The 19,952-nt window shown below is 39.0% G+C and overlaps 1 protein-coding gene across 1 annotated transcript in view; it reads left to right on the top strand.

Moving 5' to 3' along the window:
* lrrc6 (leucine rich repeat containing 6) overlaps window positions 1–19,952 on the top strand; it is a 34,677-nt gene that overhangs the window by 2,823 nt on the left and 11,902 nt on the right. The window contains exons 4-9 of the mRNA XM_017699141.2: window positions 1,408–1,580; window positions 4,428–4,621; window positions 5,655–5,855; window positions 10,641–10,718; window positions 10,972–11,037; window positions 14,761–14,830. Coding sequence (XP_017554630.1) covers window positions 1,408–1,580; window positions 4,428–4,621; window positions 5,655–5,855; window positions 10,641–10,718; window positions 10,972–11,037; window positions 14,761–14,830 — 782 coding nt within the window. The remainder of the gene's footprint in view (window positions 1–1,407; window positions 1,581–4,427; window positions 4,622–5,654; window positions 5,856–10,640; window positions 10,719–10,971; window positions 11,038–14,760; window positions 14,831–19,952) is intronic.

The raw sequence follows: 19,952 nt of genomic DNA, 5'->3' as shown, positions 1-19,952 counted from the left end.
TAAACTGTGAAAGTATTTACCTTTATTTTTGCTCTTTTTTTTCAAAGTTTTAATTTGTAATCCTTCCACAGTTGTTGCTGCTGCAGTTGCCCCAATACATGACCTGTTTAGATCATGCAGTCAGTCATATTGTTGTATTTAGCATACTAGAAAGGTTTTTGATACATAAGATGTTTATTTCAGTTTTGTGGTTTAAATATTTGATATGAAAGAAAACTATTGTGTTTGTGTATGCCTTTGGAATGCATTTTTATTAAATGCATGTGTGTACTCTTCTAAGTGCTGTGTCTATTTCAGCCTCATTATGTAACCTTAAACATAGTACCAATGATAATAAACTAAAGAGCCCTTATATCGGTATTTGTATCGGTATCGATATCGGTATTGGCTGTTATATATCAGTATTGGATCGCAACTGAAAAACACTGGATCGGCCCATCACTAATATGTATGGCATGTATACAGTACTGTGCACTGTGTACAGTCTTAGGTACACATTGTTTAAACACATTGTTTAAAACAATTCATCTTGGCTGCTTTTGCTTGTAAAAACACCATATATCATTAGAACAAATGCAAATAAACAAATAAACAGTTAAAAAGTAATTTATATTTTGAAAAAAGCTAGTTGATATCTTAAAAGGTAGTTTGAAGAACAAATTTGCTTGGATTTATTAACTGCCATCACCAGTGCATTTGACCCGTAAACATTTCAAACTGACATACAGTATAGTCTTAGGTACCTTATTTAAAACAATTTATCTAGGCAATGTTTTTTTTTTGGTTGTTAAAACACAATATAAAGTTTAATAACTGCGAACAAACATTAATATAGGATTTTTATTGGTATTATATTTATTATTATTATAAATGTGAACAAACATTATTATAAGATTTTTATTAGTATTATATTTCTGAACAAATAAACTCACTAATCACAATCTATTTGATCACTGTTCAAATGTTTAAATTAATATATTTTTTTTACATGTAATTTTCTCAGATGACTTGTAACAATGTAACACTTTTCTTGCACCATGCAACATCACATTGACATAACCATGCCATAAATGTGCCATGGCAGATACCATATGCTGTAATGTGTTGTCATATCAGCTTATGTCCAGTAATATAGCAGTGTGATACTACCAATATAAAAAAATTACCATGATAGTTTTATTGTAATTTGTGATGTTTCACAACACAAGTTAGCGTGACATAAGTTGTCATGACATCGGCCATGACATCAGTCATGACGATTAGTCATAATGATAAAGTGACAGCATATGATATCTTCTGTGGCATGTTTAATGCATGGTTATGTACATTTTCTGTAGCAAGGTTTGTGTCATGTGCACACGATTAAGTACGTCATATTTGTTTTTGTGTCTATATATGCATATATAGGCTGTGAAAGTCTGAAGAAGCTGGACCTTACAGTGAACTTTGTGGGTCGGCTGAGTAGTGTGGAGTCCCTGAAACATAATGTGCATCTGCGGGAGCTCTACCTGGTCGGGAACCCCTGCACTGAGTTCCAAGGTTACAGGCAGTATGTATTGGCCTGTCTGCCTCAGCTACAGGTATTGAGGGACACACACAGCCAGGTAGAGAAGGGGGAGGTTTCTTTCTAGTCCAGCAGGGATTCTGTGCTCTTCTACACCTGATCAGCTGATCAGTTAACCCTCTGGGGGCATTTTCTGGATTTTTGCATATCTTCTTAAATTCTCCTATAATGGTGCTTGCATGTAAAATAATACCCAAATGTTTCATATCGAATTGCTCTGTTAAGTTTGTCGCTACTTTCCAAAAGTGTTGCAGCAGCTGTAACATGCATGTAAACTCTTTGCATGCCATTTCACAGATGTCAGTGTCTCTGATGTTGACTGAAAGAAGAATGACAGGTTTCCAACGTGACAGCCCTGATTTCCTGAGTGCCCCATTGTCCATATAAAATGGACTCAAAAGGGCAGATTCTACAGAGTCAGGAAATGCTTGAACTGTATTTCTGTGCAGTATTAGCACAAAGATACAAAAACATATACAGAAAAATTTTATTTGACACACAGGCGACTGCGTGGACACCAGAGGGTTAATTTGGTATGTATAAAATCGCATCACATCTAGTCACACGGCCTCCCCTGGTAGTAGTGAGAAATGGTGTAAGACCAACTCATGAAACTAATGTCGCCAAAGAATCATCGAGCTGGCAGACCAAGTTACAGGCCAAGGTCAAGACCAAGGCAGAGAACGTCCTCCTCAGGACGGGTGGATGCCCCCACTGACGATAACCAAAGCCTGTCAGTGCTCCAACTCAACCTTTGAGGGCCTTACCTTCACCAAACATAAAGTCATCAGACATCTTGCCGATTCCAGTATAGTGGCAGTTGTTCTACTGTAAGAGACACACTGGGTTTCCGATGACAACCTCAAGCTGCCTGGGTTCCTTCTCGCTGGGTCCATCCACAGCAAGAAGCATGGAATGGCAACCCTTGTCCAGGAAGGATTAAGCTGGTACGCCACCAGCCAATCTCCACCTGGCTGCAACATTGAGCGGCTGGTCACCAAAATCGAAGAAACATCTGTTGTTGTGAATGTATATAAGCCCCCACTAACAGCGCTGACTATAGCATCACTTCCATCTGTACCTGCTCCCGCCATCTACGCAGGTGACTTCAACTACCAACATATAGTCATCCTAAGGGCAGCAAAGCACAACATTCCTTGTGGCTACAATAAGAACTACATCCCGGGCTGGGATGAGGAGTGCAGCTGTCTGCTGCACCAACACCAGCAGGTGAGCTCCAGGGAAGAAATGGAGGCAACAGCAACAACCCTACTGCAGAAGCTGGACGACACCCGAAGGACCAGGTGGACTGAAGTAGTGGAATCTATCGACTTCACCCACTCTAGTCGGAAGGCATGGCAGACCATCAACCTGTTCTCAGGGAGAAGAATACCACCCCGCAGGTGTCCAGTGACAGCAGATGCCATTGCTTCCCAGCTCCTGAAAAATGGCCGCTTCCCGGAGGCAGACAAAAACTTGGACCGGACACTGTCCTATAAGCAACACCTGGATGAAATGAAGGCCAAGGTAACAGAAAGGGTCTTGCTCATCCGCCGCTTGGCTGGATTGACTTGGGGAGCTTCCCCCCAGACCCTTCGCATATCCACGCAAGCCCTTGTCCTACCCGCAGCCAAATACTGTGCCCCTGCCTGCAGCAGAAGTCCACATGTGAACATGGTAGATACTTCCATCAACAACGCCCTCTGGATAGTAACTGGTTGTCTGAAACCCACCCCTGCATCCTACCTGCCAGTCCTTGCTGGAATCGCCCCAGCCAGTCTCAGATGGGATGCAGCTACCCTCACCCTGGCAAGAAAAGCCCAGAAGTATAACTGGCATAAAGCCACAATAACATCGGCTCCACCAGGCAGGCTCAAGTCTCACCATCCCTACAACAAGGAAGCACAAGAGATGCTACAGTCTATTCCTGAGGACTTGTCCAGCGATGCTTGGCTGGCAGCATCCTGGAAACAGACGTGGGAGATGGCTGGGCCATCCTGCATCCAACAATACATCAGGGACCCAGGAGGCGGTGTAAAAGGAGAAGACCTCCCATGACACCTGTGGACCTTGCTGAACCGTTTACGCACTGGGGTCGGCCACTTCAAGTCATCGCTGAAGAAGTGGGGCCTGTTGGACAGTGCAGCATGCGAGTGTGGCGAACCTGAACAGACTGCCGAGCGCATAATCACTGGCTGCCCCCTATACAGCCCACACTCAGAAGCTGCCCTCTTTGACTTGGGACCAGACTTGGGACTTGGGACGAGGGTGTGGCTGCATGGCACTGAGTTGGCCATGTGATGATATACAAAAGAGAGAGAGAGAGACATCTAGTTACACTAGTAGCACTTTCTAGAGTAAATTGAATGGAATCTTATACAGATGCTACACATGCAAGGTGTAAACAAGCTCTGTGTATGGCCGTAGATATACAGACCTCGCTTCTGGCCATAAATGTAGAAAAGTAGATACAGTATTTACCAAAAGGGGCTGTGTTTTTGGCAATTTATGACTAAATCTTCTGGTTGGAACTTCAAATGGTCCATAATGTCCAAGTTTACAAGAAAATGCTGAAATTACTTTGATGAACTTTGTTACCTGAGTTTACAAGTTTTGTCTTGTCACCAGCCAGTACATTCCAACTCAACAGACCAATGTAATACTGGTCACTGTCAGAGAATATATACATTGTTTGCATGATAAATTTACCATTTGCTGAAGACTACCCGTACACAAGAACTGGTAGGTACAATAGTTTATATGACAGTTTTCTGACTTTTAAGAGGTGGTGAGCACACCATTAGATATTGAAGGTCTCACTATGGTGGTTTTTGGACGCATGGTATTTTGTTATGCTTTCCAGTGGTTGGACGGCACAGCAGTCGGGCGAGCCGAACGGATACGGGCGCTGCAGGACCTGGATGACCTGAGGAGGCGAGTCTTACAACAGGAGACTGAGTATTTGGAAAAGAGAGAAAAGCAGAAGAAGAAAGAGCAAATAAAGGCCACAGTCAGCAAACCACAGGATCTAGATCATGAAGATCTCAATAGCAACTTGTGAGTATGATGTAGTGCATACCTCGACAGATGAGAAAACTACTTTTGTCACTAATAAAGAGGCAGACTTACCAACGTTCTGCGCCAATCCTATTTCAAAAGTAAAAAGTGACTATTGTGATTTACTAAACAAGCGCAACAGCTATTTAGCACCCATAATAAGATAAAAGGACACTGCTATTTTGCCTCATTATATATATAGATATGCATTTATAGGACTGTGTGGTGTTTACTGCCTGTCAAAAAAACTTCTTATTTTTTGTGTTTATCTCAGGGACGGAGAAAAGAGAGTTTTGAAATATATTTACTTATTTTTCATAGAAAAAACATTCATGATTGTCTGTTATGTCATATTATTTTTTTATAAACTGCTATGTTCGAATACTTTAGGTTTCTTTCACACTTGTCAGATTGTCTTAAGAATAGTTTTTGCTTAAATAATGCTTTGATAGTTTTCTTTTCAAAATAGTTATTAAAGATGTACATTAAAATTCTTTTGGCTGTGCAGTCTCTGCATTACTAAAGCTGCTGGTTACTTTGTTATGCTACTTCGTGCTGTGGCTTCTTAACATGTCAGCAAAAATGCAATTATATTGTGTGCAAAAGGTGTTTCTTAAGTATAAATACTCTCAAAGAAGCATTTACTTGTGTTCCTTGTGGCTAAAGTTTAAGTCAGTATGTACTGTTCTACCTCAAGTTTACAACTCAGTATATTAAAACATGGAAAAATTACAGAGAAAACATTTGACTTTGTTTGGTGATATTGACTGTTGCCTGTGAATTTCCAAGCACATGAAAATGCTAGTGACAAAGTACATTCACTTAAATCAGCAAGACAGATGGTTTGGGTTAACAAAATGCTGGCTAGATTTGACATGATGTCCTGTGGTAAAATTACATTACCGACCTCCCCAGGCAAACTTTGTGAAAGAAGTAAATTAGTGAGGAAGGTCAGTGGCTCTATTCATGTATGAAAGTCTTTGCTTTTAACAGTCGTGTTTGTGAGTTGACTTCTCAAATATTTGTGTTTTAGCTCAGACGAAGCCAAGGAGAACAGGAACCAAGATTCTAATGCTGAGTACTCGCCAGAGCAGGACCGAAACCTAGCCTTAAACTCACATTCAGAAGAACAGGAGAGGGAATTCTGGGAAAAACCTTGTGCCTTTACTCCGGAGTCGAGACTGGAGGCACATCACTATCTAGAAGAAAAGAAGACAGCAAAAGAGAGACAGAGGTACGCCAAAAAAGTGGGTGGGCACACTTTTGGAGAGAAAGTGATGTAGTTTTGCAGCAGGTAGAGTAATTATGAAGTGGTTTAAGGAATTTTCCCCTGCATTTATATGTGTAACAATAATATTAACTTTATAAATAAAGCTATTATTATTATTATTATTATTATTATTATTATTATGAGCACATGACAAGCACCCTGGTGGCAGATTTTAATCATTAAAAGATATATCACTAGTGAATGTATCTGAGACAATAAGTTTAATTAAAAGATGTTTCTTGTGTACTGTAACAGTAAAAAAAATCCTATGCTTATTACGTACTAGGGGTGGGAATCTCTAGGCACCTTTCGATTCGATTATGATTCAGAGGGCTGATATGCGATTATAAAATGATTATTGATGCATCTCGATGCATCTTTTTTTCTATACAGGATTTCTGTTTTTCTACTGTTTCAGGACTTGGTACTTTTAAAGCAAAGTATTTGTAATGATCCATAATGAATTAACTTTCAATATTTTGATTAATAAATCAAATGGAAGTGATTTAGCAAGTGAACTAGAAGGCTTTCATTTACTGATATGGCTTGGAGCGCATGATACGCTGCTGCCATTAAAAATGCAATAAAATGCGCAGTTACGGTGAAATAAGACCCATTGGCGGTGGATGTCTCCGCAGCACGTTACAGCCATCCTGCCTGTTTTTTTTTTTTTTGTGATTTGATAACTTAGGTTTTGGTCTCGTTGTAGAGGGGGGGGGGGGGTATGTTGCTGTGTCAATAAAATACCTATGAAACGGGATGTGTGCAACACAGCGCGAAAGCCCTGTTTCACAATGACTGAGACTCAGACTGCAGGTCACCTAGCAACGATGCGTTATTCGCATTCATAAGCACCTTAGTTGGTTTCCTGACAAGTTAAATCTGCAAGGAGAGACTGTCAAACACTAAAAAGTTGCGAAGATGAAGTTGCTTCTCTTTCAAATTTTCCCGTTCCACCTTAAATTGTGCCACATTTACATTCAGCGCCTCGGAATTTAAACTGAAACAGGAAAATTTGAACAAGAAGCTGGAGCGACTTCAAGAAGCGACTTCAGCCTTGTAAAACAGTCGAACATTGAGAGACATTTTACAAGAAACTGATCGACTTTAGAGGAAAAGTTTTTTTGGCGGAGATGGGAGGAAAGTGGCTGTAGCTGAGCTAAAGCTTAAAGCAGAGCAAAGTAAATCCGCGTTTTCATTTTTATTTTAACCTAACTTATACTAGGACATTATCACACACTGAGACATGCTGGACATAAATGCTCTGGCTGCCAAGGTGGTCTGATTTTTGTTGAAAGGACAAAATGGCTCTTCTTAACATTTGTGTTGTGACTCCTGTTCTAACCTGGCTTTTAATGCAGAGCCGGTCAGATTTCTCGCTCATCCAGTAGTGTTTATGTTGAATATCTGGGCACTGCACTTCTGTGCTTCTAGGTTTTGCCTTTTGCGTTCCATCAACATTATGTTATAAATTAAATATTTTGAAAATTGATTTTTAACGTTTTGTTATTCGATTCAGAATTGTTCACGTCCGCATCGCGATACATCTTTTTTCCTGCACCCCTATTACATCTTCTTCTTCTTTCGGCTGCTCCCTTTAGGGGTCGCCACAGCGGATCATCTGCCTCCATCTTGCACTATCCATTGCCTCCTCTACTTTCACACCAACCATCTCCATGTCCACCTTCACTACATCCATAAACCTTCTCTGAGGTCTACCTCTTCTCCTTCTACCTGGCAGCTCCATCTCCAACATTCTTTGACAATATATCCACTATTCTTCCTCAACACATGTCCAAACCATTTCAACCTGGCCTCTCTGGCTTTATCTCCAAACTGCTCCACCTTCACTGTCCCTCTGATCTGCTAATTTCTAATCTTGTCCGTCCTTGTCACTCCCAACGAAAATCTCAGCATCTTCATCTCCGCCACCTCCAGCTCAGCCTCCTGTCTTTTAGACAGAGCCACAGTCTCCAAACCATACATCATAGCAGGACGCACTACTGTCTTGTAAACCTTCCCTTTCACTCTTGCTGCTATCCTTCTGTCACACATCAGCCCTGACATCCATCTCCACCCACTCCATCCTGCCTGCACCCTCTTCCTCACCTCTTTTTTGCACTGTCCATTGCTCTGGATGGTTGACCCAAGATATTTGAAGTCATCCACCTTTACGACCTCTACTCATTGCATCTTCAACTTTCCACCTGCCTCCCTCTCATTCACACACATGTATTCCGTCTTATCTCTACTGACCTTCATTCCTCTCCTCTCCAGTGCAAACCTCTTCCACCTGCTCTCTACTCTCACCACAGATTACAATGTCATCTGCAAAAATCATGGTCCATGGAGCCTCCTGCCTGACCTCATCTGTCAACCTGTCCATCACCATTGTAAACAAGAAGGGGCTCAAAGCTGATCCCTGATGTAACCCTACCTTCACCTTGAAACCATTTGTCACTCCAACTGTACACCTCACCACTGTCTCCCTATCCTCATACATGTCCTGCACCACCCTAACATACTTTTCAGCTACACTTGACTTCCTCATACAGTACCACAGTTCCTCTCTTGGCACCATATCATATGCCTTTTCTAGATCCACAAAGACACCCTGCTGGTCAACAGCACCGGAGGTGGTCGTTGTTAACCCGGGCCTCGACCGATCCGGTATGGCAATCTTATTTGTGATCCGCATGATAGTTTTAGCACATCTTTTACGCCGGATGCCCTTCCTGATGCAACCCTCACCATTTATCCGGGCTTGGGACCGGCACCAGAAGTACACAAAGTACACCCCTAATGGCTGGTTTCCGCACCCCTATTACATACTAAAGCTTATTATTCAGTAACTACCGGGACGTTAATGCAAGGTATTCTTAGGTTATGTGTGCAATAAAACTTTTGGCCCGCTCACAAGCTCTTTCTATTTAAGGGGTGAAATGCCCATAAATTACAAGTTATTCATTTTTCTATGTCAGGAAAAAAGTAGAAAACAGATATTTCACAGAAAATATCTCCACCCTTTGCCTTTTCTACAGTCAAGTGGCCAGTTCTTTTATCTGGGAACTGCTTTATTTTCAGTCTGTAATACTGCATTTGTCCAGTTTCAGTGTTTTAGTTTAAAATCTTTTTTATCTATTTCTTTTTCTTAGCTTCTTGACATTTTTAGGTGATTGGTGTAGTGTAGTGGGTAACACATCTGCCTACTATGCTGTAGACTGGGGTTCAATCCCCTACTTTGACAAGCACCCTAAACTATACCAATAAGAGTCCTTGGGCAACTCCTAACACTACCTTTGCCTTCCTGTGTAAAATGATCAAATTGTAAGTTGCTTTGGATAAGAGTGTCAGCCAAATTTTTCAGACACATAGTGCTAAGCTGTCTTCTCACAGTTGTAAGATTCATCTAATCTCATCTCAAAGATGAAAACATTAAGTACTGTTTATCTGGTGGGGACAGTTTTGGTCTACCATGACTTGCTTGGTAGTGAGGAGTCCCATTTTCTCTGTATCTTGTAATGTTTTTTTGAATGTGTTTTTACTTATTTTGTTCTCTTTTACTTAGTTTCCCTTTCCTTATAGAAGTGAATGATCTTGTATGTAATCTTCTCAGAAAGAATCTCCTGAAAATGAATAACTTGTACTTAATTGCTGTGTTGATTGGAAATTTAATAAATTAAGGGTGGTCTCTGATTTTTACACAGTAGTAGAAGAAGAGGCTGTCTTCTGCAGTGTTCACATTTTAACCCCATAGCTACTGCTGCTCCACATTCACCTTATTAATCTCAGGGTGATCATTCCCTCTGTACTAGCAGGGCCTCTAACAAGGCTAACACAGAGACAGCTTTAATTAAGGGGAATGGTTAATTAACAGCAACCCCTGCAGCATCCTCATGACCTCACATTCTTCAGTGGGGAGGGCTAATTACACTTGTGTACTATTGCTCTGACACTGCATTACACACACACACACACACACACGCGTGCGCACACATACATTTATATAAATGTGTGGGCAAGAATAAATGACCCAACAAACCCAACAGTAACTCAGACACACAAATGTCATGGTATTCGTGTACATTTGTGTGAAGGAGTATTCTGTGGAGGACTGAAAATGCTGCTGGTGTTGGGTAATTTTCACTTTCAAAATTGCTGATAAATCTTTAAATAGATGGGAGATATGACAAAGGTTTGTAACCTCTAAGCCTAATTTAGCAAATTTAATAAAAAATTGCGTTTTTAAATTTGGCCACATGGTGGCATTGAATAGTTTCCTGCAGCGCTGACGGTTAAAAACCTGCAGCCATACTGGCCCTTTGAGACTGGACTCTCCTTATCGTAAGGCAAAAGTAATGTCATTGGTAAAAATTGTTGACTTTGTGATGATAAAATTGTCCAGCCATTTAGAACCTGCTGCCACATACTGTAATTTAGCAATGATGCTTCAGGTCACATGGTGAAGCACTTTTTTCTGATACAGCAGATTGTCTGTTGAAAGCATGGAACACCAAACTGAGCAGTCATGCTCATATTACTGTTGATATTCATATTGCTTGAAAAAATGTAACCGGTAAGTAAGTAAAATCAGCTGTGCTTGTAGCAATCAGAATGAAAACCTACAGGAATATTAGCCTTTTATGGATAAGATTGGTGACCCCTGCTTTAAACTCTTGTTACACACATATTAGCAGATGGCTGCGCACTATGCACTCTCACTCAATTCTAACCTGTGGTGTTTTGTAGAGAGCCGAAGTGCAAAGTTAAGGCCCCCAGAACTCTGATCACTGCTGAGGGAAAGGTTTTGAACGTTAATGAGGCCAAGTATGTATGCACACACACACACACACACACACACACACACACACACACACTGTATTCTACTGTACAGAAACACTTTTAGAAATCACAGCTCTTGCTGTACAATGATATCAATAACAGAAGAAAATCAAACTTAACTTTAATATTTTCTGTCACTGTTAAACTTTATCACCTATCTGTAAAGCACTATTGTGAAAAAATGTTCTATAAATAAAGTTGTTATTATTATTACTACATTACAATATTGCCATTTCAGACTGGACTTTAACCTCACTGATGATGAAGACAACAACTGTGTGCTTCTGGACCTGCATGTATACAGGTACACACATACAAGATTATCATATATATAAAAAATACATGCTTGTGGTTATTTGGCTGGTCCATATCTATATATATATATCTATATATATATCTATATATATATATATATATATATATATATATATATATATATATAGATATGTGTGTATATATATATATATATATTTTTTAATAATAACAGATTGGGATTATCAGTTACATCATCACCTATATGACTCCAGGGGTGGTCTTTGCACTTGGCAAAGCTAGGTGCCTGCCTTCGGCCCACATTAACCAAGGGCATCAAAATGTCATCAACGCAGTCTCAAATGAGAAATATTAGATGTATCAGCTAGATTAAGTTCACTTGCCAAAATAACATTATTTGCAGTGTAGAATGTTGTGCCACTCAGGAGGCCATCACGTCAAATATTATACAAATTTTCATCCAGGCCTAGAGCCCCAGAATTGCAAGGCCTACCATCTTTGCTATCTTTAGCCTTTTTGCCTTTTTTACAGAGTAAATGAAAGTCACATATTAAATTATTTATTTTTAGTATTTGTAGTATACTAAAAGTAGTACTGTAGTTTTTTCTGTTAGTATTTGCAACTGTAAACACACACGCCTTCATGAGATTCTGCTGGTGTGGGTTTCTTTTTCCATGGTTTTAAAAGGTACGTGAGGTGTAGTGTTGTCAACTATATTGAAATTTCCAACTGATACACTGCTTTGAAAAGTATTAATATTCAGTACTGTGTACTATTCAGTGGCTGGTTGCTGAGCAACATGAACTTTAAAATTTTGCTACAATGAGATTCAAATTCAGTCATGAAAATAAAAGCACATTGCCAACCACAATATAGTATTACATAGCAATATATTTAATGATGAAACATTTTTATTTGCTTTAAATGTGACCCCTACCACCTCTATCATAATTTAAATTTCTGCTTGCATACCTATGTGATTTATGTGTTATGTTGGTGTCAAGCTATTCAGTGATGCTTATGAATATTTTATGGCAGCTTATTGGTATTGATTCAAATTTCCCGAAACATTATGTATCAACAAATCTATATTTTTTGCCAACAACGAGGTACCTGTACACACCAGTGGGAAGTCATTATATTTTATTAAATTTACATCCCTGCCAAACCATTGAGACACTTTCCCAGAATACTGTAGCAGGGATAGCATAATGGCTTATTAATCCCTCTAGTGTTCATTACTGTGCAGATGTCAGAGACCACCCTTCATTTATTTAATTTGCAAAAAGGTCATTAAGCTTTCATTCATTTTTGCAGACTTGCAGTAGGGGTAGGCAATATGATGATTTTCTTTTTATCACTGTTGTGGTACATTATGCCATATTGGATCATGCATATCATCAGTAGTTAAGGAACAATGACTTGCTGCATGTTTTATCACAAAGAGAGGATAAGTCCTGTTTAATTGTGTTTAGTTCATTCGAGCATGTGAAACATTGCAAAAAAATCACTGTATTCATAGTTTTTCTTTGTATTTTTAAATATGGCAGTGCTGGTTCTGTTTTTTTTTTTCTGTTCCATCTTATCAAACCTCAGAAAAACTAAATATTGTGATACATGTCATATATTGTAAAAATGTCTTGAAGTATTTTGATTATTGCCATATAGCCCACCCCTCTCTGCATAAATATTTTTCCACATCTCCAAAGTTCAGTCTCAGTTGTTTGTTGTGTTTTCTGTTTCTCACGGTCCAATTAAACCCAAACACATTCACTGTGAATAGACTCTGGAGTAGTTAGTAGTCCATTATAACACCAGCCGGTTCTTTGCTCAGTTTTTTGTCTGTTTCCTTTTGTCACTAACGGCTTTTTAACAGCTACACATCCTCAGGCCCATAGCATAGCTGTCCTCTCACAGTACACGGATGGTCAGAAACACCTGTGTACAACCCTAATTCCAATGAAGTTGGGATGTTGTGTAAAACATAAATAAAAACAGAATACGATGATTTGCAAATCCTTTTCAACCTATATTCATTTGAATACACTACAAAGACAAGATATTTAATGTTCAAATGTATAAACTTTATTGTTTTTTGCAAATATTCACTCGTTTTTGAATTTGATGCCTGCAACACGTTCCAAACAAGTTGGGACAGAGGCAACAAAAGACTGGGAAAGTTGAGGAATGCTCACAAAACACCTGTTTGGAACATTCCACAGGTGAACAGGTTAATTGAAAACAGGTGAGTGTCATGATTGGGTATAAAGGGAGCATCCCTGAAAGGCTCAGTCGTTCACAAGCAAGGATAGGGCGAGGTTCACCACTTGTGAACAACTGTGAGCAAGTAGTCCAACAGTTTAAGAACAACGTTTCTTAATGTACAATTGCAAGGAATTTAGGGATTTCATCATCTACAAAATCAGAAGGTTCAGAGAATTTGGAGAAATCTCTGCAAGTAAGCAGCAAGGCAGAAAACCAACATTAAATGACCCGTGACCTTCGATCCCTCAGGCAGCACTGCATTAAACACCGACATCATTCTGTAATGGATATTACCACATGGGCTCAGGAACACTTCAGAAAACCACTGTCAGTGAACACAGTTCGTCGTTCCATCTACAAGTGCAAGTTAAAACTGCCATGCAAAGCGAAAGCCATATATCAACAACACCCAGAAACGCTGCCAGCTTCTCTGGGCCGAAGCGCATCTGAAATGGACTGACGCAAAGTGGAAAAGTGTCCTGTGGTCTGACGAGTCCACATTCCAAATTGTTTTTGGAAATCATGGACGTTGTGTCCTCCGGGCCAAAGAGGAAAAGGACTTTCCGGATTGTTATCAGCGCAAAGTTCAAAAGCCAGCATCTCTGATGGTATGGGGGTGTGTTAGTGCCCATGGCATGGGTAACTTGCACATCTGTGAAGGCACCATTAATGCTGAAAGGTACATACAGGTTTTGGAGCAACATATGCTGCCATCCAAGCAACGTCTTTTTCAGGGACGACAATGACAATGCCAAGCCACATTCTGCACGTGTTACAACAGCAAAATACAACAATGGAGACTCCGGACTGTTGAGCAACTGAAGTTGTACATCAAGCAAGAATGGAAAAGAATTCCACCTATAAAGCTTCAACAATTAGTGTCCTCAGTTCCCAAACGTTTATTGAGTGTTGTTAAAAGCAAAGGTGATGTAACACAGTGGTAAACATGCCCCTGTCCCAACTTCTTTGGAACGTGTTGTAGGCATCAAATTCAAAATGAGTGAATATTTGCTAAAAAGTTTATCTGTTTGAACATTAAATATCTTGTCTTTGTAGTGTATTCAATTGAATATAGGTTGAAAAAGATTTGCAAATCATTGTATTCTGTTTTTATTTGTTTTACACAATGTCCCAACTTCATTGGAATTAGGGTTGTATTTTTTCAGATCTGAGGTAATGTGTGCTTGTTGAAAGATACAGAGAAAATTAGGAGAATTCAATAAATCAAGGGTCATTTGGTAAATTAGTAAGTTAGGGTAATTTAGTCAATAAAGGGCCTCTGACTTTTGCCCAATATTGTAAATATTATTTTATATTATTTGTTGAGATATCTAATGCTATTCTTTTTCAACTTGGGTGTTAAAACTTGCAATGGTTTGGAATTGGGTTACTTCTCAGTTATTGTCAATATCCAATTACATTGTCATGTTGCCCATGTCTTTGTGTTTATGTATGTTGTAATGTGTTGTTTTGTTTTATGTGACTGTAGGCATTTGGACACGTCCCTTCTAGATGTGGATGTTCAACCTACATACGTTAGAGTGACTGTGAAAGGAAAGGTGCTAAATTCCTCTATAATTCTCTTTCCTACATACAGCAACATATATATTCATTCACTGACGCACTTTCATACACACATACACAAGCTCACTGATTCTGTACGGCTCTATCATGTTTCTTTCCCCATTTCTCAGTTTATTTTTCTCTCCTTCCCTCCATCTCTGACACTCTCATCTCCCTCACTCTCCTCTCTCTCTTTCTTTCTCTGATTAGTTTAATGAGTGCTGCTGCTGCAGGTGGTTTGGTCTTTAAAGCTGATTACTCTGTTGTAAATCCACACATGCTCGACCTTTGCATTTTTCCTTCCCTCGCAAATAACCAAATCAGACCTACGCTACTGTGAGTAACAGCCAGAGCCATGTGGAGGTCTCAGTATTTATGGATGTGGGTTGTATTTGGTTAACTCTGATTGGACAGTGTGATTGATTTGTGTTGTATATCACTTCTCAAGTGACATGAGTTTGAATTCCACTTTAAACCTGTGTATGTGTGTGCGAGAGTGTGTCTGAGCAAACGTGTGTATAGATCACCTTTACAGCGACAGTTCAGAGTTCAAGGTCTGTTAAGATGCTACACACACACACCTGAACAATCCACATGGGTGTTTTAATTTCAGCAAGATTGCAGAAAGGTATGACCTAGGTCGGTGCAGATTATGTGGCACCAAGTCTGACCTGTGTGTGAACATACAAATAGGAAAAAATCTAAAAGTTTATATTTTCCTGAAGTAAGTGCAGATGATTTATGTTCTGCTCATTTGACAATTTGCAGTGTAGAGATCTTACCCACATTTTGCACCTGCATGCCTCCCCCAAGTCTTTCATTCTGTTAGAGCACAGATCTTCAGTTGATGATGATGAGACTCTTGAAATGGCTTATGTAATTCTTGTAAAAGATTTCTATAGAATTATCTTGACCAAGGGCTACTGTGTAACTACAACTGAATGCACACTTTATTAGCATATTAATTTATTTACAAAACCATTTCCAAAAAATTTGGGACGCTGTGCAGAATGTAAATGAAAATAGGATGCAGTGATATGCAAATAATGTAAAAGAATATTTTTTAAAGGAAAACACTGCAAAGACAACATATCAAATGATGAAAGGAAATTTTATTTATTTATTTTTTGAAAAATATATACCCATACCCATGTGTTGCCAAAACATGTATATATCGTTCAGCATCAGTGGTGCCTTCACAGATGTGCACGTCACCCATGCCATTTGCACTAATGCTCCCCTAAAGCTGAATACTGGCTTTTAAACTGTGCACTGATAACAAGCTTTAGCCTGGGGGATACTGTGTCCATGATTTCTAAAAAGTGGTGCCATGATGCCATGGGCTGGAGGTTAGGGAACCAGCCTTGTGACCGGAGGGTCGCCAGTTTGATCTCCTTGGCTGATCGTATGTGACTGAAGTGCCCTCCACAAGGCACCTAACCCCCAACTGCTCCCTGGGTGCTGGGCTGCCCACCGCTCTGGGTAAGTGTGCTCACTGCCCCCTAGTGTTTGTGTTCACTAGTGTGCATATATGTGGGTGTTTCACTGCACGCATGGGTTAAATGGGGAGGCCTAATTTCTCTGTGTGAAAACATAGGTGGCAAATGGTTCTGATCAATTAAAAAAAGAATTTCAGATGTTGATTTGTTGGACCACAGGACAGTTTTCCACTTCACCTCAGTCCATTTTAAATGAGCTCAGGCCCAGTGAAGGTGGCAGCATTTCTTCTTTGCATTTTTTAGTTTTAACTTGCATGTGTACAAGCAAGAAAGCAAAAGCTATTTTACGTTGAGAAACGTTATTCTTGAATTGTTGCACTGTTTGATTGTGCAGTCTTTCATAGAGTGGTGAACTCCTACTCATCTTTATTTCTGAAAGACTCTTTTTATACCCAATCATGTTACTGACCTGTTGTCAACCAACCACCAGGTGTTTTCTTTTTAGCATTACACAACTTTACTAGCCTTTTACTGCCCTTTCACAACTTTCTGGAACATGTTATTGGCATCCAATTAAAAATGGACATATATTTGAAAAGTAAAAAAACAAACAATACATTTCTCAATTTCAACATTTGATATGTTGTCTAGTTTCAAGTAAATACAGGGTTTAAATGATTTGCACATCATTGGATTTTGTTTTTATTTACTTTTTGCACAGTGTCCGAACTTTTTTGGAAATGGGGTTATATATGTTCCACTGATATTTCAACATTTTTGCTTAATTAAACCATGAGATATAAACAAATTGGAACCAAAGGTGACAATGTAATCAAAGCAAATAATGACAATTTAATTTACTATCCAAAACAACCAATGAACCTCTTTTAAATTTTGCATGTAATGTTGATAATGGTGAACTAGTGGTAAATACAAAAAAATAAATACAATTTGTTTGCCAACTATTTTGCCTTACAATGCCCTGCATGTGCTTCTTTGCCATAATTATCATTAAAAATATGTTTTTAGGGAAAACCTCTTGAGACTATCATGAAACATGGTTTATTTCACAACTTTCTGTGAGGGAGCTTTTAGACATTGAATGCTTTGGACTTCTAGTTCCTATCACCACCAGTGCGGTGCATTCCACATCAAACCTCTCTTGATTACTTTGTTTATGTGTTAAAAGAAGAAGAGTTACTTGTGGATATTTTCTGGTACCAGAAGGTGCTTCATCATTCCAAAGTTTTGAAAAAAAAGACATGTTTTTACAGTCAAAAGCCATTTCAGAGAACGAAGGGAAAAACATACCTGTGACACCTTTGAGCATGTTTAAACAGGGAGAGGACACAAAGCATGATATGCATGGTCTGTAGACTCCCATTTACTAGTGCAACCCCTTCTAACTCTCAAACAACCATCCACTAACTTCCTCTCTCCTCACTCCCTCACATATACACCAAAAACAGAACAGTGCCTTACTCCTGTCCACAACAGAAACAGCATAACAACCAGGAATACAGAAGTAGCCATTATAGTTTGATGGAGCAGACTATATATTTTCTATGTGACAAAGCCTAGTGACATGAAAAATTGAATTCTGATTTTTTTTCTGAAACCATATAATAGACGTGAGAGCAGAGAGACAGCATCACAAACAGCAAATGATAAGCCTGGCTAAAGCACAAGGGGAAAACACACACGGGTCTATGAGATTAGCGTGCGAATGAAATGAGCTGAGACAAACATATTGTAATGTTATCAAGTGAGCTCTTTTTCTAGTAGCTATAGCTTATTTGCCAGCATTGCTTACTCGGCTATTATTTACTAACAGGCAGCCTACCTCAGCTCTGTTTTTCCCTTTTAGTGAGGTTCACAAAAAGATTGAGCTCCAGACTGGATTTGATGTTCAAAAAGTCCAAACATCAAATCCTTCTTAAAATCTTTTGATATTTTGAACGGTTGAAAACACTCATTCTCATTACGTGTAGTGATGTGTTCTTGTCAGAGTTTGTGTTATTTATAGCAGCCCCTCACTTCACCTCTTCCCCAGTCCTTCTGTGTTGTGTGATTAACACTGACTTTAATTCCTGTACATTCTTCAACAACTCATTTTGGCATATTGACTGATTTTCAAAATTAATTTTTTTAATTAAGTTTACTAATTAAAATAGAGCTTCAAAAGTAGCCTTGCAAAACTCACAAGCTTTTGAGAATCTGGAATAAAACCGTTCAATATCTCTACATTGCTAAATGTCTATTTTTTGCTCTGAATGTTTATTTAGAGGGCTGGAGAACAGACCAAAACTATTTCACGGTGTGACTGATCCCCTTTAAATATACATTTTATTTACTAGTAAAAATATACTTTCAGTAATACACCACACACATTCACTGTACCACTTTCAACTGAAAAAATAATTCACCATTTAAACATAAAATACACTTTAATCCAGTGGTTCTCAGACTGGTCATGAGGGACAGAGGATCCACACTCTTGCTCCAAACCACTGCTGAAACAAGCTGTAGAATGTGATATGGCCAAAAATCTTAATGCGATTTAAAAATTGTATATTGTTTGATATCTGTCCATATCGTAATACATGTCAAATCATTATTCCTTAAGTTTGAAGGCTGATTTTGGCTCCTAAGTGGATAATTGCTGCTTTAAACTATCCTTTATGGTCAGAACATGACAAACACTTTCCAAACATTGGAACATTTCACAATTCTGTCATGGGAGAGTGGGAGAAAGTTTCTGGTTAGTTGTTTTTACCAGCTGGAAAAGACACAAATTTTGTAATAGTCATAATTTAACAGAAAACAAATTATTTTACTTGTCTTTATTTGACTGGTGCTAGGTTATCTGGTTACAAGTGCTAAATTGTTTAGTTTCTAAACAATGTCAGCTTAATACGAACAGCAAACATTAGCTGGCTCGGTAGGTCAGTGATGGATCACACAGACATACTGTCATCACTTCTACCACATCCATGTCAGAACATATCACAGTATTCAATCACCAGCTAGCCGACATTTGGATTTCTCTTTTCTGTCATAGTAGTTACAGTGTGGACTGCAATATATCTGACTCTTGCTGTGAAAAAGCATTAACTGCAATATGATGCACCAGACAAACAGCGTCCTCCTTTGAGATACGTTTAAATTGGAATCGGCACTTTTTTGTCTTGTTTGATCTAGAGTAACATCAATTTGTGGCACAGTGGCACACATAGTGCATCCTCAGTTTACTTTCGTCTAAATCATGCATGAACCCACTTTTTGTTTCACTTTCATTTCTTGGGAATGCACTAATACTAAAATATGACTATATGACTAAGTGCTAAAATATCGGTGTTGTTGTGAGGAGCAGACATGATTTAATACAAAAAGTTTTTTATTATGTTAAGAAACAGGTGAATTCTCTCTGGGACAGTATAGTTACACCACTTATCTCATCACTCATGCTTGGTCACAGGACAACAGATCTCTGATTGCTCCACTCAGACAGGGAATACATAACTCCACATTTAAGAAGTTTCAGAAGTGTATTTGGCTACTCATTTCACTCCTTGACCCCACCCCCCGGTCATGCCAAAAAAACTCTGCAGAGTAATGTTACTTTCTTTGCAGGAGAAAACGCCCCCAGTCATGCCAAAAAAGCTCTGCAGAGTAATCT

Source organism: Pygocentrus nattereri, chromosome 19 (assembly GCF_015220715.1).
Source record: "Pygocentrus nattereri isolate fPygNat1 chromosome 19, fPygNat1.pri, whole genome shotgun sequence".
NCBI classification, from domain to species: Eukaryota; Metazoa; Chordata; class Actinopteri; order Characiformes; family Serrasalmidae; genus Pygocentrus; species Pygocentrus nattereri.
The sequence above is the reverse complement of the archived record's forward strand: the minus strand, read 5'-3'. Positions and strand labels throughout refer to the sequence as shown.